The 26,739-nt window shown below is 48.7% G+C and overlaps 1 protein-coding gene across 1 annotated transcript; it reads left to right on the forward strand.

Annotated features, from left to right (window-relative positions):
• Positions 1-433: 433 nt before the first annotated feature.
• On the forward strand, positions 434-20,639 carry LOC131210703 (nephrin-like). The gene is made up of 15 exons (XM_058203984.1): positions 434-677; positions 7,117-7,246; positions 11,536-11,650; positions 11,752-11,845; positions 12,340-12,453; positions 15,207-15,410; positions 16,422-16,712; positions 16,796-16,926; positions 17,534-17,696; positions 18,306-18,405; positions 18,526-18,719; positions 19,129-19,267; positions 19,365-19,767; positions 19,928-20,038; positions 20,141-20,639. Exons 1-15 carry the CDS (start codon positions 434-436, stop codon positions 20,435-20,437), a joined length of 2,730 nt encoding a protein of 909 aa, XP_058059967.1. The 3' UTR covers positions 20,438-20,639.
• The last annotated feature ends 6,100 nt before the right edge of the window (positions 20,640-26,739 follow it).

Here is a 26,739-nt window from a genome sequence, read left to right on the forward strand (position 1 = left end):
TCGTGTTCCAATGCAACCCGTTCTCCAAATATTGATCTACTTCAGTCGTGTTTTAATGAAACAGCAAATTGGCTGACCGACCCGACGTGAAGTGATTGATGATGCTGGCTTTCACCGCTAAGTGAGTGTTAATGTTGCAGCGCGCAATCCGCGGCAAAATACGCGTCTTAAACAACCATTGATTAGCTAGGGCCGAGTGTCGAGAGAGAGAGTGTATCGAATAGTACGGCGAGTTTCAATTTCCGTAGATAGGTTCGTGCGCACCGCCGTTAAATGCATCGCGTGTGAGACGATATGTGCTGCCAGCGAAACCCCTTGGCAAACGCCGGACAACGACTGCCTACGACGCATCAGGACCGGGCACGGCCCACTCCGAGACGCGATGCATGCTGAACCCGCCGCACGAAATCAAACATGACCGAGCCCGCCAACAATGACCATTAATCGACCGGCGTGCGATGTTCAGCAACATCCTGCAACGGTACTCGCGGTAGCTGCGGACGTCGGGAACCTGCAGCCGGAAGCGACCAGCAGCGGCAGCAGCCGGGGCAGCTACCACCATCATTTCCGGGGCACCGGTCGCCGTTCTTGGAGTACTCGGTTTCCGCTGTTTCTATTGCTTCTCTTGTTCGCCGGAACCATCTCGGCGCATCCACGCAATGAGAAGGAAAACTTTGGTAAGTAATTGAGATTTCATAGTGGCCATTAGGGAGATAATAATGTTTATGCACCACCACGGTGGACGGACTCCAGCCAAAAGTGGAGAAGTAATAATGGTGACAGCGAGGCGAAACTATGGGACAGCTGAGCTCGGCCAAGTTTTCCGGGCGTCCTTCCGTTATTAAGTCACGCTGAAGATAGTCGCCTCGAGGGAAGTTGAAGTGGCTACGATCAGTTTAAATGTGACTTGTTGTTGATTCTCCAAGAAGAGGACTTCGAGTTGCTGAGGAAGATTGACAAGAAACTTATGCTTCGCTGTGCTGTGGAGGTCTAGTAACTTCGAGAATATAACAGTTATGGCTACTTTTGTCTGCACTACAATCTACTGTTCGCAGATTGGGTTTAGTCTGTTTGCTTTCTAAACATTATTTTGGTGAGAAAAGATACAGTGAGTTTTTGGTGAATAGACGTTGTGAAGCACAGCATATCGATCGTAAAACGCCATCCATCGCTTTAATACACGAACCTTGGCAAACATCGGAGGGCACGTAATTTATAAGCCACGGCCCATGATAGTAAGGCCAGTCTATAGCTCGCACACCCCGAAATAGGCACGACATTCCATCGAGCCAGGATACTAGAGTGTGCAGGTAGCCGGGCGGGCGATATCATCTAGATTTTACTGTAGGTATAAATATTTTATGATAATGATCGGGACCGTGTCCACGTGCTGCTGCCTCGATTCCAATATGGCCATCAGCCCCTTTCATGTTTGCACAACGATGTTGCCTCGGAAGCGCATGAGGCGTACGGAGAAGGGTGATCGAGTTTATGCAAAATTTTAGCACTTGCGAATTTTCAATCAAATCCCCGTGCCGTGTTATACCGTGGCCAAGTTGGCCCCTTGCTTGGACGGCAAATTATATCCCAAACTTTACCGAGGCCACCCCCCCCCCCCCGTTCGATGCCCGAAGTGTGTGTTGAAGACGGATATTAAAGTGTTGGCATTGCATTTTAAGGTGCAGATGACTTATGCGATTGTGTCTGGCCGATTCGGCAAGAGCGGCGTTATGTAAATTCGCCCGACTTGATTCGGAGAGATTTGCATAATTTTTGGTTCACAAGCTGTTCCGTATTTGAACCACCAACTATTGGGGAGGAAGAAACCTTAATTTAATGCACACGGAGGAAAACCATTCAATTTTCCGTAAATTTTCCACTGTGTGGATAGAGCTTTGGTGGAAAACTGACAACACGGTTATCGATACTCGTCCATCTGTTACTCTGTGTAAATATTGAGTTTTTCTACAATAAGTTAACTGATCATTGTTTTGACAGACATTGCCTTTTATGATCAAACTGAAAAATATTCAAGCACATTGGCATGAGACTGCAATGCAAACATGAAGTACGCCGTAAATATACCCAAAACTCACGCCCATCGCCATTTTGGGAACAATTTAAATAAACATAATGTTGGTTTTTATGAAGCAAATAATAGCGCACTTAACTTCCGCCTAAATCACTCACTCACGAGGTCTGCGAGTCGTGGCCGTGGCCCAACTCACAAATCGCATTACGGTCTTCCGCTGGAAGCGATTTACCTGAAGTTGGGCAGACGATTATCGCCCACAACCACCGCGATGCAGACGAGGTGGACCCCATCAATCTACACACATCCTCCCGACAACGAGCCCATTTTTCACCACCCCCAGCGTTGTGTTCCGCTTTCTTATTTTTATTTCATTTCTTACGGCAAGCCCTTGATGTTCCCCGCGAAATGCGTAACCAACAACGACGACGACAACAGTCCGAGGCCGGAGCTTATTTCGCTCGGAAATGAGTTGTAGAAGAGAAAAATGTTTTAATACAAATTAGCAACGAACGAAGTAACGAACTTTCGAAATCTAATACACTGCGAGTCTTAGCGCACGGCGCAACACGGTCACCACGTCGGTCTTCTGACTCAATTAGCGGAGGTCGCAAACTCCCCAGGCGGCAGATTGAATTGGACAAGAAAGGTGCCCCTGGAAAGGCGCCCCAGTGATTCTGCAATTACATCGTTGCTCATTTTTATAATGGTTCCCCGTGTACGGTGTGGTTGGATCGAGGACATTTCCCGGGCAGCAGAGTACAAAGTTCTCGGGGTTTGAGTGTACGGCGAACGAGCGCGGGCGAAGCTCAACCGACATCCGCGCGAATGTGCCCTCCTTTGCCATACTTCAAAAGCTTTCCGCTTTTCTTGATTAAGTTTTCCACCTGGAAACCATTGCGCCATTCGCTCTTCCTCCTTCGGTACCGTACCCCGCGAGTGAGCCCAATGTGTATGTCCTTTGCCATGGGGCTACTCTGTTTCCATCGTTTTCACCTCTTCGGCGGTCCTGCTTTCTCGCTCGTAACACGCTTGAGTGGCACAAATCAGAGCCATTCTCATGCGGGAAGCTTTAGCGAAGGTGTTTTTCCTATTTTGCGATTTTCTCCATCATTCACCACCGGCAAAGGGACGCACTGACGTAGAAATGGTCCTTCGTTGCGTAGCATTTGCTTATTGCTCGTGCATAATACCTACCCGGTCGCTACATCCATCCCGTCGGCCGGGTGCCGTATGTTGAGCAGGGCGATTGAACCCACAAAAAAGCAGTTATGGTGGCACGAACATTAGCAGCTAAATGGAGCCAGTCGGGGTAATATCTGCCTTTAGTCAGTTGAATTTAATTTCTTATAATGGGAGTTGTCTGCGTCGGCATTCCAAAATAACTCGATTTCCGAGACCCGCTCAGCCGTTCACTCGAATCTACATGAGTCCCTGTAGAACGGGTTTTGTTGAATAAAATCGACCCAAAAGTTGTCATCTTGATACACCACTTTTGTGTACGGTCTTAACCCATTCCTCGTCGGAGGAATGGAAAGAAACATCGCTTGGAAGATTGGCGCTTCTTATGAATCGTCGGTTGTTTTTTTTGTCCAATTCCCGTCCGTTACGGGCAGGTGATTTTAATCAAAAGGTTTCGTCTCCTGTGTCTCTCGGAAAAAGACGACATTCCAGCCCCAAGGGAACCTGTTTCGTTCGTCGCCATTTTATTCGTTTGTAAACAAACATCAAACAGAACAGAGCGAGAGCGAAACGGGGGTTTGATTATCGTTAATTAAATTCTCCGATTCGCCAGAGGCCACGATCGTGGTTGAGCCCGTGACTCCACATATCGCATTCCCGGTGTGGTTTCACTGAATTCCGACACTGGATGCTCGCAATTACGCGATCGGATTGCGCTACTGTAATTTTAATTGAAAATTGAATCATCTACGTTTGAATGTTTCTTAAATCGTCGTTCAGCCTGGGTATCTGTACATTTAATACTGATTGATAAAAGATTGATTGTTAGACCCAAATTCTGGAGGGCAAACTTTTAATTCCTCCATAAACGCTGAAGCATGAAGCATTAGGCCCTTTAGCATGGTGATTTGTGACTCGGTCAACATTTCGGACCATTTTTCGACCAATTACCGTAGGTTGGAAGGTTTAACGCGTTAAATGTCACACAACGGGTTGGAGTAAATTGAAAGTCCCTTCGAATGAAACAAAACATTTGCAAAGTATTTTGTAGCCTTCACCCAACGCCGCCGAGTTCTTATCTTGTGCTAAGCCAATACGAACCGATTCCAGCAGAACCCGTTAATGGACCTTTCATCGAGATTTCGCGAAACACCTTTTTTGTGCCCTCGGACCGGACCGTTGGGGAGCCGGAAACGGAAGGCTTAAATGTCCCAGCACCCCTCTGGCCGTCTCTGTTCTCCCTCTGCTTTTCTAATGAAGACAAATTATGTTTTCACCATAATCAAGCTGTCATCTATGGGCCCGAAGGCCTCGGCACCGAAACTCGGGGAAACTTGCTTTTCCGATGAAAGCATAAAAACTGGTTCCGCAATGAATGGGGAAAACATTGGAGAGAAAAACTTTTGCCTCAATTAAAGTCGCAAGCGAATGGCCAGCTCGCCAGAATAAAAGCTGATTATGTTCGTTCGGATCGTTGTTGGTGTCCGTGTTCTTTCTCATTTCGGCCGGAACATCGCTCGTCCGATTGGTATTCGTAGTGCTGTTCCATTGATTTTTTTCGGTTCTCCAACTTTTTTAACATTATTTTATTTAACGCTCTGTCGTGGCGATGATAAAAGCTTCGAGCCTCGCACGGTGGCGGTGACCACCAAAAAGACTCACCACGCTCCCGGCAGCTTAAAACTCGCCGCCGACCACTCACCGACAAATGCAATTCGTGCAGCTTCTGGAGGCCATCCGAGTGACTGCACAATTTGGTGGCCGATCCTTATTGTCGGCGGCCACGCTAGGCAGCTAATTGTAGGGTGGCTGCACTGCCGAGAGTGGTGCCGAGAGTAAGCCCTTTCCTTTTTTTTGTCCTTCACTCCCGTTCTACTTTTCGGTTAACCGCACACGAAGGCAAGTTGTGCGAAGAAGTTGAGCAGAAAATTAAATTATATCCAGCTCTCAACACCGGTTAAGACCAGTAGAGCCGGGCCCAGTAGAGGCATCTGCTGCGGGGTCCAAAGTGAGGAATGGTTTGGCGTCGAAGCAAACGAACACTAACTAAAAGCCAGTCATCATTAGAATAAAACTGTGCTCGAAACGTATTTGCCGGGCTTCCGAATGAAATTGTTTCTTTTAAAGAGGGGCTCCATCGGTGGAACAGTAAAACAGAGATAAAATCCGGTGTTTAAATGTTAAATCGTATGAATTATACACAACATAATGCTAACGTGATTTGTCCATAAAACTGAAGAATTGAGACATTATTTTCCGTATAACGATAATTTAAATGATAAATAATTTAATAAACAACAACCAAATCCAGACCAACCTATAGATTTAGGCACGATTAAGAAATCAGTCGGCGACATTACAAGTTTAGCAAGAACTGCTAAAACGAAAACAAAACATCTTTATGTCGGCGCATTAATGCTGATAATCCTAATCCAACATTGTTACCCTGATTTAGGGCCGATAAAAGCATATTTTCGCTACATTGCACTTCCCGGTACCTTAACTGCCATGCCAAATAAAGTTTAATGTCAACGCGGGGCCGTAAATAAGCAACACGCAATCACTGGCCCTGGACAAGACCCAGCGCACCACTCTGGCGCTACCTACCTACCCTGCTCAGAAGGGGTCCATTAAATTGAAAAATCATGCTCCGGACACCTTCCGGTAGGAGGGACTACAGGACAGCATAATGCTCCTCCGATGCTGTCCGAAAGCCAAGCGACCCCACTGACCCCTCGAAGAAAGAAAGAAACAAAAACCAGCATCCCTAAAACGCACCCATAAAACGTATTTATATTCTCCACCGCGGTCCGCGGCTGCCCAATGTGGACACGACCACCAACACTGCGGAATGAAAGTCTTCGAAGCATACTTGACGACCGTGTCACGAAGCAAAGATTCGCCACCGAGTCTTGCCCGTTCCGGGGGGGGGCATACTTGCTTCATGCCGGTTTAGGTTGCATTTGCAGTCCCTTCTCATCACGATTCTCAAAATCGCCCCCAAAATAACAGTTGAAAATCGCGAACCATTTACAATGGAACCCGTGGGTGCCCAAAGTGCTTCTGCTGGTATTCTCGGTCCCCATTTGGTCTTTAGTTTGGCCGTGTACCGGCCAATCCCAGCCACACCCAGCGCGCCCACCAAACCACGGACGGACGGACGAATGTTTTATGGTAAACTATAAAATTTTATTTTTATCATCCACATCCATTTTGCATCCCTCGGTCCACGGCCTGACCCGGAGGCCGACGTTGGAGGGCATTCGCTTTTGCAAATGGCTTTTATTGCGGCCCACTTCGCCGATGCGTTATAGTCCTGTGGCCTGTGACCCCGTGCGGTTAGTCGCGTGGGGTGTATCTAACGATCGCTGGAACCCTCCGATCCGGCGTGGGCCTCGACGTGTTGATAGTCCGGCAGTTTCCTGCGCTGATCCGGTTCGATAATCTACCGGCCCACGGCTGGGTGTTTGTGGCTTTCAAGTGGAAAATTAGAATATTGACATTTATACACTCCGGTTCGGGGGTTACGTGGCCGCAGAAAGGACTGACAGATCGTTCTAGACCTGATTCGTTTGAACCTGAACCTGATGGTTCAATGATCTCGATTTTCGTCGAAAAACATGATGCTATTTATTGGCGTCCATTCGTTTGATGTGATTTTGATGACTGTTTGATAACTTTAGATAATTACCGTTTTGCAATGATTTTGATTTCCACCTGAAAGTACCTCATTCTGAGCATTAACAACATCCACTGGATTTCTTTCATGGACCGTAAATCTTTATCTGTGAGCAGCGGTCCTTCTTTTGCCCTTAAGCTTTAAACACCGACAAAGATTATTACTTGTGCCACCGAACACTAAAGCTACGGCACCATCATCTTCCTTTCTTTCCGGTCCGCAGTCAAAACCACGGACGTGGAAGCAATCGAGGACCATCAGGCAGTGCTGTACTGTCCGCTTCTAGCATCGAACCGGGACAAAATCAATATGGTGCTTTGGTTCCGGGACAACGCCGGCATCCCTCTGTACAGGTAAGTGGCAGAACGTTCTTCATCCGGGCAGTGGCCATGGTGTGGCCTTTCAAGCGGGGGACCAACACTGGACAAAGTAGCTTGTTGAAAAAGTAATATCTAGCGCTGGAAAGGGCATTGTTGGCACAAAATGGCCTTTTACATCAAAGAAAAAATCTTTCCCAGATCGATCGCTTGTAATTAAAGAAAACGACGGACATTGTTTATTGATGGTTAGGCATCCTGAAGATGGCAAATAAAAAATATTTCGTGGAAGTCATAGCTCAATATGTTCAACACATTAACAATCTCCTAAAGTAGTAGATCAAGTGGAGTGCCATCACATTGAAAATATTTGCTGAAGTCGTAGTCAGAGATTCGCGCGTTTGGACAAATGGTATCGGCCAAGGCAACTCAAGATTCCATTGCAAGAAGTTGCCGCAGGTCGAGTGTTCGAGTGTTTCTTTTAAACCGCACCTTAAAGATAAAAAGTAAGTCTCCGCAGACCTGCACAGACCGACCACCATTCGACAGACAAACCTCATTTTACACCTCATGAAATATAAAACCGAAATAAATTACAACCGGCGGCAAGATGCTGCTGCAATGGGCTGTGCTTTGGGTGCAGAACTGCATTTGCCTGCAGCGTCTTTGGTAGAAAAGAAGACGATTTTTTCTTCTTTCTATTCGCTCCCATCCGGAGGCTGGCGAGAGTACCTTAAGCAACTGAAGTCGTTCCGGACGTGCTTTGGGAGCTTTACTCCCAAGAATCGGGCCAGTGGTTTTCCCGCGAACCCCTAAAAACGAGGCCAGCAACATTTTTCTCTCTCGTTTCGCCTTGGAAGAGGCTGAGGCCAACATAAATATTCGCCATCGCTTCCGGTTCCACTCGTTAGCTGCAGCAATGCAGTTCCAGGTGCAGGCGGTCACGATAACCCAACCCAGACGAGGGAAACACCCAACCGGTGGCGGTTGCCCCGGGGTTGTCCGCAAACAATGGAAGGCAAATTTATAGTGTCCCGGTGGAAACTGCGGAGAGACCAATCGGGCAAATTGACGACATTTTGTGTCGCCTCAAGGAACTGGAGCCAGCGGAGGGGGCAAGTGTGGATATATGAGACATTCAATAAACCCGGAAACCCCGTTTAACCACCAATGTCACGAAAGGTTTCCTTTTACCAACCGCAGAACGGGTAGTCGATAGGAATGGCTTGGTGCAGGAGAACGTAAAAGGAGAAGATTTATTACTCTGCCGGGGAGGGAAGCGCTTCGGCAACAAGTTTACTTTCCGTTTATTGGTGTTTTGTAAAAAGTTACTGCCATCAGGTGTTTTCTAATGATTGGAAATCACTCAAATCAATATTCGTGTTTCGAATGACGCCAGTTCTCAATCTTAGTCCGTGGGGCTATGTAGCAAAACTCAAACCGAAATCCCAGTTATGTTCGATTCCTTTCATTCACCCTTTTTCTAGTTTCAATTATTGTGGCCTAAGCTCTGCAATCACAAGTCCGCAATGCGCCAGAAGTGGGAAGAGAGCAATGACGTAACGTATGGGCTCTAATTAAACCATCCCGGCAACGGCGATGGCAGTCTCGAAGGGCTAAGTGACCCCAGGAGTCAAAACGAACCCACTTAACCGCAAACCTCATTCCGACGGTCAGATGGTAATCTTTAACATATTTTCAGCGACCCGGAAAAAGGAATCCATTGTTAGCAGTTGTTCTGTAGACTTGCCGAGCTTTTTTGCACACATTGCGCCCTCACAAGATTGCCGTGACCGGTGTTATCGTCTCCGGAAATTCCGGTCCGGGCTCCGGTTACAAACAAACAAATTAATTAATTTTTTTTGACACTTTCTCAACTCGACGCCCCCCGTTATCCCCGAGCCCCTGACTGCCCGTGCCTCCGTGGTAGTTTGTGGTTGGTGTTAAATAAATCTTTCTTAAACATATCTCCGCTCCGCGTGTCGTTCTCTCCACATGCTAGCGGGAGGATAGCTCATTCCAGAGGACTAACTCGCGCCCCAAGGGCCATGCCCCCCCCGGGCTGGCGGGATGATCCTTTGGAATCCTTTTGTTGGTCCAAAATATCCCAACAATTGCACTGCCGGTGTCCGCTTCGGTGATTCCACGGCACCGGATGTGTGGTCGGCTAGCAAAAGTCCGTACCAACTGACCAACCATTCGCCCGGGTGGGGGCATCCTTTCGACCTGATTCGGCCGGCCTCGCCATGGGAAGCCGGATCGGAGGCTGACGGACTAAAAACGATGGAGCAACAAAAACGGAAACGATAATAAAAAGATAACAATTTATATAGAATCACTCGGACACAATTTCCCTCCAGGATATCCTGCTGGCCAGCCGTGAGCCAGCCGGCCCTTCGGAGTCTCTTGAGAGCCTTCTCTTTTCACCCGCTCTCTCTCTCTGTCTCTCTCTCTCTCTCTTTTAACCTCCGCATCTCCGCAGGACTATAAAAGCAACGTCCAGGACGATTAAGTGAACGACACGAGTCAGAAGCTAAAGGGCTAGTTCTGGGAGGGAACCTTGGCGTGGTTACGACCCAGTAACGTTGACAGGAGTCGGGCCATTCTCGCACACTCCTTCTTTCGAAAAACTTTCCTCTCAAACGCACATCGAGTAAATGGGAAAGTGAAGTAAATGTGGCGAAAACCGGAAGGCCAGGAAGTAGGAAAGAGAAAGTAGCTCTACCCGCGCGCGGGTGTATGTGGCAGAAAGATTTAGGAATATTGTTGAGAGGGTTCCACAACGTGGCGGTAGCGACTGGTCATCACCCCATTACTGACACTCTGTACTCCCTGAACCGGTAGCACTTTGATGATTATGTGTGGAGCCCCCAATCTTGGCCCGGAAAGAGAGGAAAAGGAGCGAAAGCACTGAAGCCTCAGCTGTCCGATCTGTGCAGAGTTTCCGGCAAAGTGCCGCATTCGAGACAAAAGACAATTTTTCCTTATCAACCCGGCAAGGATTATCTTATTGTTCGGAAGTCATCTCCGGGGATATCCGGGGTCTCGAGTGGTACGGAATAGTTTCCTGCCCATGGATGGTCAAATGCACACAAACAACATCTCGACAGAGATGTGGGGAAAGCACCCATCGAACTACACGACCACCATGGGGTGGCCCCTTGGTGGAGTCGCCTTTTTTTTCTATTGTGTTTGACATTTTCCGGAGTGTCCGAGAACTGGTCACCGACGTATCGATGGCTGGCCCAGTAAGCTGGCACCGTTTATCCTTTTGTTTATCGTTTGAACCTCTCGGACATATCAGCATCCGGCGCGGGACAGTTCGAGATATTGTGAGCCTTGTAAGGGCGCACGATCGAACCAGACCCCGTTTAATAAAACTGTCTCGCTGCTAGAAATCCGTGGACGTTTGACCCGCTCGGAGCTTAAACGGAAGATAAATTGTTTCGCGTTAGTTGTGGTTTTTGTCGGCAAACGATGCCGGGTGTGGATCAACGGCAAAAAGTAACACCAAACGTCACGGACAGATAGCCGGTCACCCTTTACTCGATTCCAGACCAGACTGCTGGCCCGATGGACAGAGCTTAAGCGGTGGACTTTGCGATCCTAGTTGGGTGGACGCTCAGGACGCTGAGATTAAAAAAGGGATACCACAAACAACCCTTGCTGCCCGGCCCCGGCTGGCGTGTAGATGATGGCTGATGGGTGTTTGGGTGGCTGGGATTTTATCTCTACGGCCCGACATGATATGCCACTTCCCCACTCCCAAGCTTTGAATGACAAATCTATTCGGTTACGGTATGCCCGAAGTGGACGAATGGCAAATATTAATAAGAATAGCTTTTTCGATGGCAAAATGTAGAAAACCTTTTTAAAATTGTGGTCTATTGTGGGTCCTAGGGCTAAACGGAGCACTCGGACTCATCTAGTGTCCTTAAGGAAGGATTAACCTTAGCAGAGATGTAATAGTGGCCACTGTCCAATGCGAATACTGTGTGTCTATGTTATACCGATGCTTAGTACCGCAAAAAGATGAACATTTAACTGTTTAAAGATGTGATTCGTTATATCAAGTACAAGAAAATTAATTATGTTCTATAAGCACAAAAAATACATGCCAGAATAAAAATCTAATTTATCAAGACGATACAAATCGTTTGTCGGGACCACTTTCACGGCCAACATCGTAGGAACTGAAACCCATGAGCCTACACAACCCCATTTATGTGATTACACTTGATAATATGTTTTCCTTTTCGCTTTCGTCCTCCGTAATGTTCATGTACATCGAAATGGGGCGGCACAACAACACCTCCTCGGAGCAGCCTGGACGTACGTGGCAAATCGTTAACCGATGCCCAACATTGGTCGGCGCCGCAGGTGTTCGGACCGCGCGCTCGTTACGTGATCGAGAGTGACCCAGCGTATTTGGAATTGAACGTAAGCGCTCGGCCCACCACCACGGTTTCGTGAGGGCGTGACACATCCGTGATTAAATGTTTCGTTTTGCTTTGGCTGAAAATATATATATTTTTTCGCAGGAAATTAAACGCCATGATCAGGGAATTTATCGCTGCCGGGTTGACTTTCAGAACAGCCAAACGCAAAGCTTTCGCTTCAATCTCACCGTGATTAGTAAGTATCTCTGTGTCCATTTCCGAATGGCAACCCGCCAACGGCACCACCACCACCACCACCACGAGGAAGACACTTTAAGCCTCCAAGGAGCGTTCCAGGCCCACGGCAGACGACTGGCACCGGGCCCAAATAAAGCGGTAAAGAGATTTATGGCAAAAAGGAGATTGTGGTCGGTCCTCCATTACCGTGGTCTTTGCGAATGTTACGTACACAGTGTGCGTAAATCCACGAATTGACAACCTGAAGAGCCTAAAGGGGCCTCGCTGTGGGTCTTGTGGGCCGTCATCATACCGCTTCCCCGAAAGCTCCCACAATCAGTCACGCCAGACGGCGACAGGGGTTTAGGTCAACGGTTTCGTCAACGAGTGTTTCCATTTTTACGATTGCCCAATGTCCTGAACGCACCGAATTTGCAGAAGCTCCTCAAACGACACTACATGGAAATATGCTGCTGGCCCCACTTCTAACGCTACCCGTTCTTGCCGTTGCAGTACCACCATCGCAGCCAGTCATCCTGGATCGCTGGGGACGCGTCATAAATAGTACAATAATCGGACCAAAGGAGGAAGGAGATGATATACTGCTGACCTGCCGCGTGGTTGGAGGTAATTTATCTTGGGCAACTGCGAACGGACACAACCTGCAGCTTTCGCGGTTTTATCGGTTTTTTCGGTGGTATTACCGGGAGTGTTATTGCAGACAGGGGACAATAAGGGCAGTTTCAACAAACAGTTAGGATTATAAACACGTTTTCATCATAAACTTCAGCTTGAGTGCAAAGTGGAGGGTTAATAATATGTTTATTGAATAATAAGCGATTCAAGCAAAGCCTCGGTTAAATTTATGTTTCACGCCAGGACGCATTTATATTTCAATTTCAATGAGTCTGTTTTGCGAGTTTCAATCGTAAAGCTTATTTTATTCAACTAGCCCATCCGGCACGTAAAATAATCCGCGTATTGATCAATCATCTATCGATTAGTTTTCAATTGGCAATCAATAGCGACCATCATTCGCAATCGTAAAGGTCACAGCCCATCAAGCCTTTACAGTGACAAAAAAGTAGAAATTCTTTTATGCTCCGTTCGCGACAAAAACTCTTCTATGATTTGATTAAATATCAATCAATCTCGCTCAGCGCAAGCTTCTTACTTTAGCTCAACTTCACCGTCAAGCTGTCGGTCAACTTTTCGGGGAGTTCTTTCCTGGCTACTGCGATTAACAAAGACCTGGCGTACGGAAACGGGAAAGGGGAAACCTTGTTTGCATGGCATAATTCGGATTACCTCTCGTATCGTAGCAGGCGGTTCCACTTGTTCCCCTTTGGCACTTGAGACGCAGTGAACTTTGATGGTTTGCATTTTTTGAAATTCGTCTAAAGCTCGGGCGCTGCACGAACTGCGCTTGGCGTTTGATTTTTTCTTCTGTGACTCCCCAAATGCATACTTCTCCCAGGGATTGGCTGCATTTTCGTTTTCATCCTTTCGTGCTTCGCCACACACAGAACGCTAAGCGCGACTAACGAAGCGCGCGAGAAGTATGCCTCCAGCCGCCAGCCGCCAAGAGGAAAGTTTATTATCTGGCCCTTAAAAGTTGGTCGTCGAACGCGCAAGACACTCCTCAACCGTAGATCGGCACTAGCGCTTATGAAGCACCCGAAGCGTATGGCGGTCTCAGGCCATTTGACGCGCCTCGGTGGTGGTATAATTCTACGAGATCCACTTAAGCTGGAACAGGTTTCCGTTGCAGCGAGGGATTTATTGCACAATGTTTACCGTCCCCGTTAGCCGTTCGACAGGTTAGAAGGATAAGACACAGATAAAAATTATTCCTTAGCCAACGCAGTAAGAGGGAAGCGAAAAAATCTGTTTCTGAGTCCTGCTCTGAACGGGCGGTAAGATAATTGGATCGTTTTTGCATATTCTCTAAATAATATAACTCAATTGCAGCTCATTTGCACACGAAAGAAACAATTTTAAAACACGACAAAAAGATGGTGTAAGGATGCGAAGCTGGACGTGTTAGCTTTTTAAGCCGACGGAAGAAACTAACAACTATCGCATCCCCCAACGCTCCCCGGTTGTTGGTGGGAAAGGCGATTTTAGACCACCAACAAATGTGCAAAAAAAATGTCGGCCATTCGAAAAAGACTCAATTGAACGCACCATCAACTAACGCCACCGGACTAGGGGAATAAATGATCCTTTCGGTGGAACTCCGTCCGTTCATTTTTCCTTTGGACCGGTTCGTTACCACGAGTGGCGAACATAAAAGCCAGGGGCGGACCGTATAAAAATTATTTTATAAAACGACCGAGTGAACGCTAGAGCAGCGCATGGCGTTCCTCGCACATTGCGCTCCGGTGCATAGTTGCCACCGGTGCGATCCGTTTCCCATTCATCCGGAGCCGAAGAAGGAAAATGCAAAGTTAAGCGCAAGAGTGAATTTGCATGCAAATCCAACATTGATTGAATGGCAACGAAGGTTTGGGGCTCTGAATAGCCCGGACCTCAAACGAAACCACATTCTGCTGCGGCATTCTTGGGAAAATCTTTCCCATGCAAAAAACGGAGTCGCCAGCTGGACCGCTACCGGCTGGAGCATGGATTTATTGAATAGTTCTGAAAGCGAACACTCAGCAGCAAATCATTGCTGCTTCGGTTTCTGGCATTCTACTCAGGTTCCCAGCTCTCGGGATACTTTTTGCAGAAAACGTAATGGATTGAACCGGTTGCGAGAAATGACCACCGCCAGCCGAAAGATAGCATAGCATTACAGTCAAATATCGATGGAATCGAGATGAAGATGAGCTTACAAAATGAACCCAATCCACAGAAATTCCTAAAAATAGAGTTTGCAAAACTTTTTCTACTTATTCAAGTTATCGACGTCCTTTCGAAAGTTGAATGTTTCCAAGCATTGCTTTGCATTTACCTCAGTATGTTAATTTGTTTCATAGAAGCTATGATTTTCATTCCTTTAAAGAGAATAAATCCATCGAAAAAGTCCTTAAGAGCAGCACCGTAGAACGCACGATCAAATAGATTCATGCTGAAAGAGCACGAACACCCCTTGGCCATTCAGCGCTAGAAAATTTGCCGATAAAGCACAAAACAAATCCCGTTTCTTTCAACTCAATCCGGGAAATGGGGCGACCCATGGGAGGAACGTCCAACTTTTCAACGACAACCGAAGAAGTGACCATCTCCGTTCGATCAAGCTGATCTTCCTATCGTTCCGGCCAAGTTCCAGCTACGGCGCCAAACAGGATCCTTCAATTTCCTTTCCACCGTCAAGCTGTTGCTTATCGTCATTCACAGGAATGGTTTTTTCCTCCAACTTTCCTTTTCGGTTCCAGGCAGACCGCAGCCCGATGTGCTCTGGTTCATCAACGATAATCTGGTGGATAATCAGATCGAACAGAACACCGGAAACATTATCGAGAATCGCCTGCTGTGGACGTCCGTGCAGCGCCAGCAGCTGCACTCGGTCTTCACGTGCCAGGCGTCGAACACGAAGCTGATGCAGCCCCGGACCGCCAAGTTCGAGCTTGACATGTACCGTAAGTACCGCGCCCGGTCTTTTCCCCGCGAACACGAAACAATTTGTGCAGAGGATGACATGAACCGAATACCAAGGCGTTGCTGTGACGCCATTTTGTTGGTCACCACAAATTCAGAAGCGCTTCGAGTTCGAAACTGACACGTGTCGTCGCTCTCTAGAAGCGACAGATACCTTCTCTACCTGGACAGACGACTGTTGCTGACGATCGCCTTAATAAATGATGCGTCGAGATTTGAAAATACCCAACGCTCCATTTTGCGAGGCTTCACGTGACGTCCGAAATTTCTTCGAAGCCGTGCACCGATTTGAAGTGTCAATCACGACAGAGACAGAATCGTCGGCAGACCAATTCCTGTACCATCGAAAGCTGTGGAAGAAACGTTCAAAGCACAGAATCGCATCGATAATTAGAATTTTGTAACGCTGTGGACGAGGTATCACACTGCCCATTACGATTGGTGTCCTCTGATGCCGTTTAGTTCTATAAATATATCGTCGTTTCCATCATTATTTCCTACATTTTGCTACTGCTTCAAAGATTCCTATTGAAGGTCAATCAATGGCTTTCAATTGTTTTCACGCATCAAGCAACAATTGTTTTCTAAAAATTGAAAATGTTCGATTGAGCATGACTGCCGGCGATAGATGTTCTTATTATCAACAACCTTGTTCGTTCATTGAATGACGTACAATACGAACCATTCTCTGGAGTTTTTACATGCTCAAGTGAGGTAGAAGTTGTTCTACAAGAACCATTCAGTCTCGCGAAAACTTTATGGTTTCACAAACCGGACGTTATGGGCGGTAAACGTTATAGAAATAATCAAATTTCTTTCGCAACACGACACTGACTCGGTTTGAATATTGATCGTTAAAAAACCTACACACCTCTTGAAATTAATTCGCACGAAGGCTTGCTCGGCCCTCTACGCCTGTGCCACTGTAGCCTTCCAACGAAGTCTGAGACCTTCGTCTGAGGGGTTGCTTTCATCTTTCTCGCTCTTCTCAGTAAAACCCCTGGCGGTGAAGATACTGAACTCGACCGAATCGTTGGCCGCCCACCGCGAGTACCAGATCGTCTGCCAGTCGACCGGTGCCCGACCGAACGCCATCATCCAGTGGACGAAGGGCAAGAAGACGCTGAAGCGGATCCGCGAGCACACCATCCGCAACACAACCGTCTCGGTGCTGACCTTCGTGCCGACGGTCGAGGACGACGGCCGGCTACTCGGCTGCCGCGCACAAAATCCCAAGGTTCCCGGACTCTTCCTCGAGCATTTCCAGAACATCAGCGTGCACTGTGAGTACTGTCGGCGGCCCCCACGGGTGTGTCCTTGGGACCTACGACTAACCGTTTACCGTGCCTTTTTCCCCCGCCACCAGATCCTCCGCTGGTGAACCTTCAGCTCGGCTCAACCCTCGCCATGGACGATATCAAGGAAGGGGACGACATCTACTTCGAGTGCAAGATACAATCAAACCCGACATGGCGACGCCTCTCCTGGCTACACAATGTACGTACCTGAGGTCCGCTGCTGCCTGCTCGATCCACAGTGGCTTTCATTTGTCATGCAGCCGGCCCGGGTTCTTGGGGTCCCCGGTGGAAGAATAATAATTGCCACGGACCTAGCATCCATAATTTCTGACACTCCCGTCAGCCGCTGGGCCCCGGTTCGGCACACAAAATTAGGCCCCGTTGTGTACTTCCAATTTGTACCCTTCTGATGATGGAGCAAGTGCCGATATTTATCCCCATTAACCCGAAGCGGCGCGAAGTAGCCCTCGGGTGCGTGCGCTTTGGGACGGCCGTGCTCAAACCCCGAGTCACGTTTAGTCAAACATCTTCAATTACAACTGATTTGCATAATTTCGAGCCGCTTCCGTTTTCCGAGGGTACCCCTGAAATCCCGAGTTCTCGATCCGGAAAGCGGATCATACCATTCATCGACAAGCCCTCGGAAGCCTAGAGTGTTGCGAATTGATATGGCCAATATCGGCAAGATGGCTTATAAGCGCTGGCCACCTACTGTGGGATGGACTAAGCTGTGGCCGAGGACGGATAACAGATTGTACGCTGTGTTGAGCATATTTATTTCGTCTCTCTATCTCTCGTCCCCGCAGGGAGTGCAACTACCTCAGAACTCGTCGTCGACGAAAATTGTCCGCTCGAACCAGAGTCTGGTGATCCAGAAGGTGACGCGCTCGTCGAGTGGTTCGTACCAGTGTGGCGCACTCAACTCCGAGGGAGAAACGCTCAGCAACGAAATCGTGCTCAACATCAAATGTAAGAATGTCCTTTTCGTTTGTGGCCCCTGTTACTAATTGAAGCAATTGAAATGCCGGCCACTGGAACGACGAGTGGGACAATATTTGCCCACAGAAATTAGTTTAAAATAATCACCAACACTCACGCGTAACTCGCTTCTGATGGAGAGGCAATTTGTGGTGATTAGCTCTAAGCTCCAACAAATGGAATCATTATCATTAAATATCCGCAACCGGCACAATGATTTACTAGTACTTTACCTGACTTTAACTTTAATATTTCGGAAGTTCGGTCTACCTTAAATGGCGCGGAAGCCGACGTGTAACGAAAATATAATTCAAAATGATGCTGTTTTCCGTCAGCAACACCGGCCCGGGCACCATAATTACCACACAAAATCCCATCAATCTTATTTACGCATACGGAGTAAAAATAACATGCCCATATCTCGGTGTGGTGCGCTGTCCCACTTTCCGCCATCATTATTTATCGGTTTCCAGATAATATGTCATTCCAGAGTTTCTCTTTACTTGCGTCCACTTTCGACTCTGCTTCATCACATTACACGGCACACACCGAGTTAATGCTGGTCGACGGTTGTCGATACTCTCCTTTTTCGTTCCTCAGACGTTCCACTGTGTGCCACGGACAAGATCGTCAGCATGGGTGTGTCGCTGGACGAAACTATCACCGTCAGCTGTGATATCATCACGCATCCGCTCGCAAGGTACGCAGAACGGTGAAGCAGCAGCCATTCCAAACTATTTGCTCAGCTTAGCGTGGAGTGGTTGCCAAACAGTCGCTACTTCGTGGACGGTCTAACCCGTACGGATTGTAATTATTACAGCAAGTTCTACTGGCGGTTCGAAAACTCCGAGGAAGTGCTAGAGATCGAGCCGCACCGGTACTCCAACAATGGGTCCAGCAGCCAGCTGCAGTACACACCGGCCAGCGAGCAGGACTACGGCACGCTGTCCTGCTGGGGCACGAACGAGATTGGCACGATGGCGGAACCGTGCATTTTCCATCTGATAGCCGCCGGTATGATTGATTCCGCTACGGCTATCCTTTGCAAATAGCGTTCGCGAACCGGAACATGCATTAAATCCTCCATCTAAATGACTCTCGAGTGCTTGCGGTTAAGCGTACCATTTTTCCCATGGAACTGGATACGGAAACAGAGAATCATTTAAGCACACTTGACTGATTGGTAATCCATTGCTCTAGATTTCATCTGCGGAAAGCTTTGGCCACTTAACTGTATTAAATTGCAACACAAGAAATGTGTTCACTTATTATTAAATTACTTTTTTTTTAATTGTAATATTGTGGCCATGACCTAGGACAGCGGGATACTAATCAGCAATCAAGTCTACCCTGTGACTGACATTCTAAACCAAATCACTAACCGAAAATAATATCATTTCTGTTTTGGACCTCAACCTTGCAGGGTTACCAACGTCCGTTATTAACTGTTCCTGGCGAAACTTCACCAACGGGCTGGACGTTAGCTGTCACCCGGGCTACGACGGTGGGCTGAAGCAGTCCTTCGTCCTGGAGATGGTTTCGACTCGTCATGCTGGCCTCAGGTACCGGTTCCAGGACGATACAAAAATTTTGGGGGCGCATAGAAAAAACCAACACAACCCCATCACTAATGCTTTCCTTTGTCCACCTTATTGACAGCATAAACTTTACCGGGCCCGAGGAGCCCACCTTCAGCATTCGGTCCTTCGACGAGATCCGTCAGCAGCTGCCGGCTGCAGTCCTGGTCCGTGCCGAGCCCGATTCGCTCAAGCTGTACGTCTACTCCGTCAACCTGAAGGGTACCAGCCCGCGGGTGTTCATCGCCGACCTACCGCTACCGGTGGCCCCGACCGACCGTGCGGCCGGCAGTGCCGGGGGTGACCGCAAGTCTCCACTCCTGACGCCCATTCTCATCGGCCTGTTCCTAACCATCGTGCTGATCATTATCGTCATCATCGTTAGAATTTATCTGAAATCGAAAAGACTTAAGCAAAACATCAACAAAGAGAAGCGGTACACGGAGGAGTCGAAAAACACGCTCCTGCTGGTGGACATCTCGAAGGTAAGGGTTTCTGTGGCCCGCTTGGTGTGGGCCGAGTTGGACCGAAAGTTTAATGCTAAAACGCAACACAACATCCGTTTTTGCCCCTGCTTGTTGTGCCCTTCGGCATCGGCGTCCTTTCTCTCTCCCCGGGGACACATTTTGCCGCGCACACACACAGAAGGACAAACCCACGAAGGCTACCAAGTGGATGAACAACGTCGGCAGCAGCATCAAGACGAAGACGAAAATAGAAACAATCGACGACGAGCAGGATCCCGATCTGATACCGGTAAGTTCTTTCGGACATTTCGGTCTTTTTTGGAGGTTATGTTTCTGCCAATCCAATCCTTTTGCATGCTTTTTACGGGCACGTCCTCCGATCCTCGGGCAGTATCCTCGCTTGACGGACATCCACCAGGAAGAGCTGATACCGATGAACTCGGGCGGCTCGTCCTTTACCATCAAGCACCAGCAGCCGGCGGGCCAGCAGCTGCACCCGGACCAGGAGCCGGATAAGGATCGGTTCTACCATCCGCAGCAGCAGCAGGCGACGTCGGTGCCGCAGCAACAACCAAAAGCCGGAGGCCGAAGCTTCGTCCGAGACGACGAGATCTCCGAGGCGGAAATCAACCTGAAAGGAATTGAGGACTTCCTAATGACAAACCGTGTCCCGGAAAGTTGTGTGTGATATCGATCGAATCGGAATCCGGTCCCGAACGAAGCAGCAGCCACCCAGGCCCGGCCAGCCGTGGCCGCAGGGCTCTGCGAGGCAGGAATAAAATTGATTTCATTTGCGGCACAGTTTTTTGGTCCGTCGCTCCATTTTGGCTTCCTCTTTTTGCCCTCAATCATCATTATCCCTGGATGTCGGGGTGGCTAGTTAGCAATCAACTCCCCCAAACACACAGAGACACGTGGATGTACATTTGGCCCGCGTCGTTGGCCGAACCGAGTTTTTTGGGCCAAAAAGGGGTAATCGGAATCGAACAAGATAGCCTAACTTTTGCCCTCCGGGTGCTGTGTGCAACGGATCGGATCGTTTTCGGCCAAGGCGTGAGGGTCTAGTGGCGTGCGCTGGATAACAATAATAGGAAAATAATTACGTCTCGAGATGGAAAACCCTAAACTAATTCTAGCGAAGGCGAGTTCGAAGCAAATTAATCTCCTAACGAACGAAAGCAGCTTCGAGAGGATCGGCCCTCATCGACGGCTAAGACTATCCCCTAGACTAAGGCATCCGAAAGCTCGAATCTCGCCGCCCTGCTCAAGTATGGAAGTGTACCTAATTAGTCGAATCGTGGCCCACGTTGAACCGTGGGGCCGTGGTGTTAGTGTACGTGTACGCTGTGCGAGACAAATGGACTATTGTTTAAAAAACGAGAAGAGAAACTATTACGTTTAGCATTATTATAATTACTGTGCAAGAGCTATTGTAATTCGTAAGACGACAAGAGACATTGTTTGTACAATAAAGTAAAACTTTACAAGAAACTTAAAATCAATTTTCGTGACTGCGACCGACGGTAATGTCTTTCCGGAATGAGAAACAACAATCGGCGGCGCGGTGACAGAGCACGAGTTTCCGAGTTCCCCGTTGTGGTTAATTTCGTGCCACAAACTCGGTGAACGTATCCCAAAGGCTTCACCTGACACGGCGCTTAGCATAATTTCCTTCAAACCCATTATAATTAAAATGTAATCAACATTCTGCGTCCCCTCCCACGGACTTCCCGAAGAACGGGAACGTTCACGCCTTCCGTTCGAAGACTTTGAACAAAAACCACCACCCGAATGTCATTACGAGGCGGCGCTGTCGGAATCCCTTCTCGCCGGTGAAGCATCTCCGCTGAAGGTGACTTTAATTTTGCCAACAACCACTTCAAAGCGGCCCGGAACCTGCTCGAAGGGCTGACGGGACGGGTCTGGTGGTGAAGAAATTGGAATTCGCAAAACACGCCATTAATTCGGTACCGACCCCGCCGATAATAGATGAGCGCAAATTGTTCCAAATTGCAATGGCAGAGTAAGAGAGCGAGAGGAGAGAGCACTCAAACAAGCAAACGGGAAAGGATTCGAGCCCCACCCGAAGAAACCCCACTCGAAATGGATCCGTTCCGTTCCTTTTTAGCGAAGATTACGGTCCAAAACACCCTTTTCCGGTTTCTTCCGGAGTTTTTTTTCGGCTGGGCCCACAGCATCAACCACTTCGAACCACTTTCCGGTGGGTGCCCCGGGGCGCACCTGTTGATTATCGACAGCTGTCAAGGGGGATTCGAAGGGGTTCTTCACCCTCCTTCACATGCATATTTCGCACAGCCCTTGGGTGCGGCCTCCCTTGCACCCTTTTAACCCGGAGACCGGTTCTTCATTACAAAATTGAGGACCTCTCTCCCTCTCTCTCTCTGTCGGTCGGTGTAAAACAGCCCTCAATTACATAAATCATCCCAAGCGGAAGAGAAGATAGCAGAAACGGCCAAGAACCCAAAAGATGGAGTTAATCAAGACTCGAAAGCCGTGCGGTCGACGGATCGGGCCGCACCTGTAGCTTCTGCGGAGCCCTGCGGATAGGGATCTTTCGAGCCGGAAAAGTTCATCTACGAGACGCCTTCGAGATGAAAAGTGTAACGAAGTAAGTTTCGAGCAGCGACCCCTTTTTATCACAGCCCAGTCGTCAGACCCGCCACCGAAGACCTCGGAATGCTTGTTGCGCCATAAATCAGATTCAATCAAATTTGACGGAAATTGATTTTGAACATTTGCCGTGTGCGATGTGTGGCACGCTCGGCTGTGGGACTCTGGGACCCTGGTGCCTCGATCGGAGCATGACGGTAGAGTTGACAGTCGTTATCGGTGAACAGAATGGGAATCAATCGATTCCATCGCCCGGATTGATGACACGAACCGATATCGAGTGCTGTGAAGGATGATCTCTCACTTCCTGGCAAACATTCTGGCACGTCGCACCACGATTCGTCGCTGGCGGATTCGTAAAAGAGCCAACCCGAACAGAGACGCGCGAGCAGAGCGTTTATTTGCGCTTTTCGACGTGCCTAGTGGACCCATCATCGAGAAACAATCGAGAACGATGATGGTTCCGGGCTTCCGGAACCCAACAGCTTCCGTGCCCCCCCCGCGTGGTTACGAGATTATCACGAGTGTGTCCTTCAGGAAAGAAGAAAATGGTGGCGCTGATGAGCGCCAACAACAATAAACACGCGCGCTGAGTGATGGAGCGCACATGCTTGCCGGGGGACGACGTGTTCCTTCGGCGAGACGTCACACCGTTTGCCGCTTGAGACGCTGCCTCATACATTATGGAAATGGATGAGGATGATGGATGGGCTCGGCGGTGGCGTCGGTGGCATCGGTTGTCAACGTACAAACAAGCCCCTCCGAAGAAGGAGTCGATTACGGGACAGATTGTAGGGGAGCGCTCGGAGAACCATCGGGACATACGAAATGAAGTGAGGTCGACGATTCAATTGGTTGTTGGATCACCGTTTTGTGAGCGAAGGCCAATCGTTTCCAGGTTGTTGACCATCGTTTAGTTGCATCACTGAAGAGACAAACGGACCGGGTCCCGTCGGATTCCACAGATCCCGCATTATTGGTGTCCACCGGCAACCAATAATAATTCTGCCTTTCATTTCCGATTGTGAGCGCCCGGTGGGCGTTGGCTTTCTTCCTGAAATTTAATTTTCCTTCCGAAAAGGACGAAGGCCCTTTGAACCCACCTCGACCTGCCCCTGCCGGGCCCGTTGCCAGATGCTAGCCAAAACGGGCTCTTTCTAAGCCAAACACTTCGCTCGTCGTTTCAACGACGGAAACGACCACGGTTCGCAATCGGTATGCAAAGCGTGTTAAATTTGCGAAAACCGCGTCCCGCCCGCGTCATCCCTACCGCCCCGAGGGGAGTGGTTCCGAGGGCACCATCGATTAGTGTTTAGAGGAAAGGCCCTCGGGCACACGAACCAATCCTTGAGTTTTCCGAATTTTTCCATCCAATTCTTCGTGGCTCCGTCATCTGCAGATTCGACACCACGACATCAACTCTTCCACCTTTGCCACGGAGCGCACGGAAAACTTTAGCACGACTTCCGTCCTTTGCCGCGCTGACTTCCCGAGGGCCAGCCAACTGTTGCTGGCTGGAACCGATCGGAACGGTGGAAAATGATGTTTTTTGCCTGCCGCTCTCGACGATCAGCAAACCGGAAATGGGCCCTGAGGGCGCACGGCAGGGTTCGGTTGACTTTCGACTCACGTTCTAATAAAAAAGAACCGGCCCGCAGCGAAAGGTGGAGGATGGAGCGTTTCGCAGCGCATTACACCAGCCGCCACCAGTCGCCCTTTAAAGGCCCCGAACGGCTAAATGGCGTGCGTTGGTGGTGTTTTACTTTTCGTTCTGGAATCGATTCCCTTCCGACCGAAGCCCACAGGCGTTCGTTTCAATAGAATTCCGAAAGGCGCACACAAAAAATCCCACGCATCCCCACGGTTGTGTTTGTTTGTCCTTCGGAAACTTCTTCGTCGTCCCAAAAATTTCCTCTCCTAAAAGCCCACACATGGCTGAGGAGGCCGCCTCTTTCCCCTGTGGAACCGGATACGCACGGCGCTCCGTGAAACCGGATGCGTGCAAATAGTTGAGCTGCTGAATGGTCTCGCCAAACGGATCTCGTCACACTATTACGCTATCGAGCTGTCACCATCTTGCGGAATGGGGCCACCACCGTAGGTGTTGGTGCCAAAGATGAGAAAAATAGAAACCCATGGTAAACATGGCAGGACGCTGGACTTTACACACGGCTGTCCGAGTCCGAGCGAGCGGACCGAGGGGACGGCCCGGGAGACGCGGAGTGCAAATATTTGAGCGATCATCATTCCGCTCTCTCTCTCGAGATAGAAATCTATTCCGCAGTCGGTGATGCGGGGACACAGAAGAATGTGCGGGACGACCAGAAGACACGTTTCTTTGCTTTTGTGGAGGTTCGTTTCATTTTTCCTGCATACGTCCGATCCGGATGCGTAACCGAAGGATCCTTTTATGGGGTGACTTTATCGGACCGACCACCGGGCGGGCGGCCGGCTCTATTGGCTTGCTTTCCTTCCCGGATCTGCCGGAGGCGATCCGGAGCAGCCGAAGGGATCGTAACACACAATGTAATGGCTTTTCCATCTGAGAAGGACACATAACCTACAAAAAAAAACGATATGACACGGCACCATCCGGTTTGACAGGTTCACAGAAAGGCGGGTCTCAATTCCTTCGATGGACCAATCCAACATTGTCCGGTGCTGTCAGTGACCCGGACTTTAATGTGAACTTTCTCTTCTGTCGAATAGTTGCGAATGGCATGAAAGGGGATCCTTGTCGTGTGGTTTGCGGTGTCATACTGTGGTCTCGGTTTTCTTATCCTCTTATCACCATTCTTTGTCGGCCGGCGAAAAACTATTCGGGAAACATCTTCGAAGAATGCCGGAGAGTTGATTGAATTAAAGAAGCTTTGGAGTGTTGGCCTAAACTGAAGGCTACGGAGCAGCATCGCTTTAAGATTGTTCAACTGAAGCTGGCCATGTGGGAGTAAGTGAATGATAAACCAAATGGAGAGATACAAGTATATTTGATTGTGCGTTATAGGGTTAGGGTTATAGTTGATATGAAAAGGCTGAATATCTCTCCGAAAATTCGAGCGCAATTTGCAGGAATGAGGTAACAAAACGAAGTCGTTTGCACCTAGATCTGACAGTCAAATAGTTGAAACCGTAATTCGTGGTTTATCGCCATGACAACCGCCGAGCAACGTGATGGCAACGTGATGACATCAACAGCTGACTGAACCTTTGGTGAGTAACTGTCAGAAGATTGACAACTAAACTCACAAGCAATTATTTCCTTCCGGTTGAGCCGAACACTTTTCAGACCACCCTTTTGGAGGCATTCCTTTTAATCACTTTCACGTTAAAACCACTTTAACAGCCCTTGTCCGAGGGTCCCATAATTATATGCTTCCTTTCCGAATGGATTCATTCCGCGCAGAAGGACAACATAAAACACCAAGATAACACGCACCTCGGAGGGAACACAAAAAATCGGTCCTCTCTGCCTGCTCGTGAAGGCTTGAATTTCAAAGATAAGAGTCCCTTCCACAACAGTGCAGAAAAACACCGAACGCACCGAATGCGCACCACTTCATTTGCGATCCGGGTGTTGGGTGCGACACATCTCCGGACCCGTCCAAATAACCCGCTTCTCTATCTTCGGAGCTTGGAGTGTGAAATTATTTTCCGCTTTTTCACGACCCCAGCTTTTTATTGTGCTCCGTTCTTCCAGTTTTTTTTTTCCGATGCACCTTGAAAATGGGCGTGCAAATTTATATTCCATTTTATCGTGCCCCGTGGTGCGGGCAAAAAGGAAACCATTTCGTCGCCGTGTATTTTTTAACTATTCATACACCTTTTGTTTTTGTGTGTCCCCATTTTCGTGTTTCTTTTATCACTCAAATTACCATTATGCCGCCATCCGGTGGCCACTGTTTGCGTTACGGGTTTTCAATTTTTCGCGTCCCATTCGCGTTTCTGTACCTTTTCGGGCACTTTTGGGCACATGTAGAAAACCCGTTTACCGTTGAGCAGCAAACATAAAATAAAAGGCGAAGCAATGCATTATGTGCTGGTGCTGTTTGTTGGAACACCATTTTACTGCTCCATTCAGTTTGATTCGATGCTTTATGCGTTCCTGGCGTCGTCGAACCAGTCCTGTCGCCGGACTCCGGCTTAATGGGGCACCGGCAGGACGGCACTTCTCGGTGGCACCCGATCGAACGACCGACTTCCGGCCTTGTCAGCTTCAATTTGCGGGCACCATCGTAACCCCGGCGTAGGCAAAACATGCAAAACGGCTCAATATTTCAACGATTATCATGAGCGATTAAGTTCTGTTTGATGTTGAGTAATTTACGCACCACACTCCGTGACTCCGTGGCTCCGTGGAAT

Source organism: Anopheles bellator, chromosome 2 (assembly GCF_943735745.2).
Source record: "Anopheles bellator chromosome 2, idAnoBellAS_SP24_06.2, whole genome shotgun sequence".
In the NCBI taxonomy this organism is placed as follows: Eukaryota; Metazoa; Arthropoda; class Insecta; order Diptera; family Culicidae; genus Anopheles; species Anopheles bellator.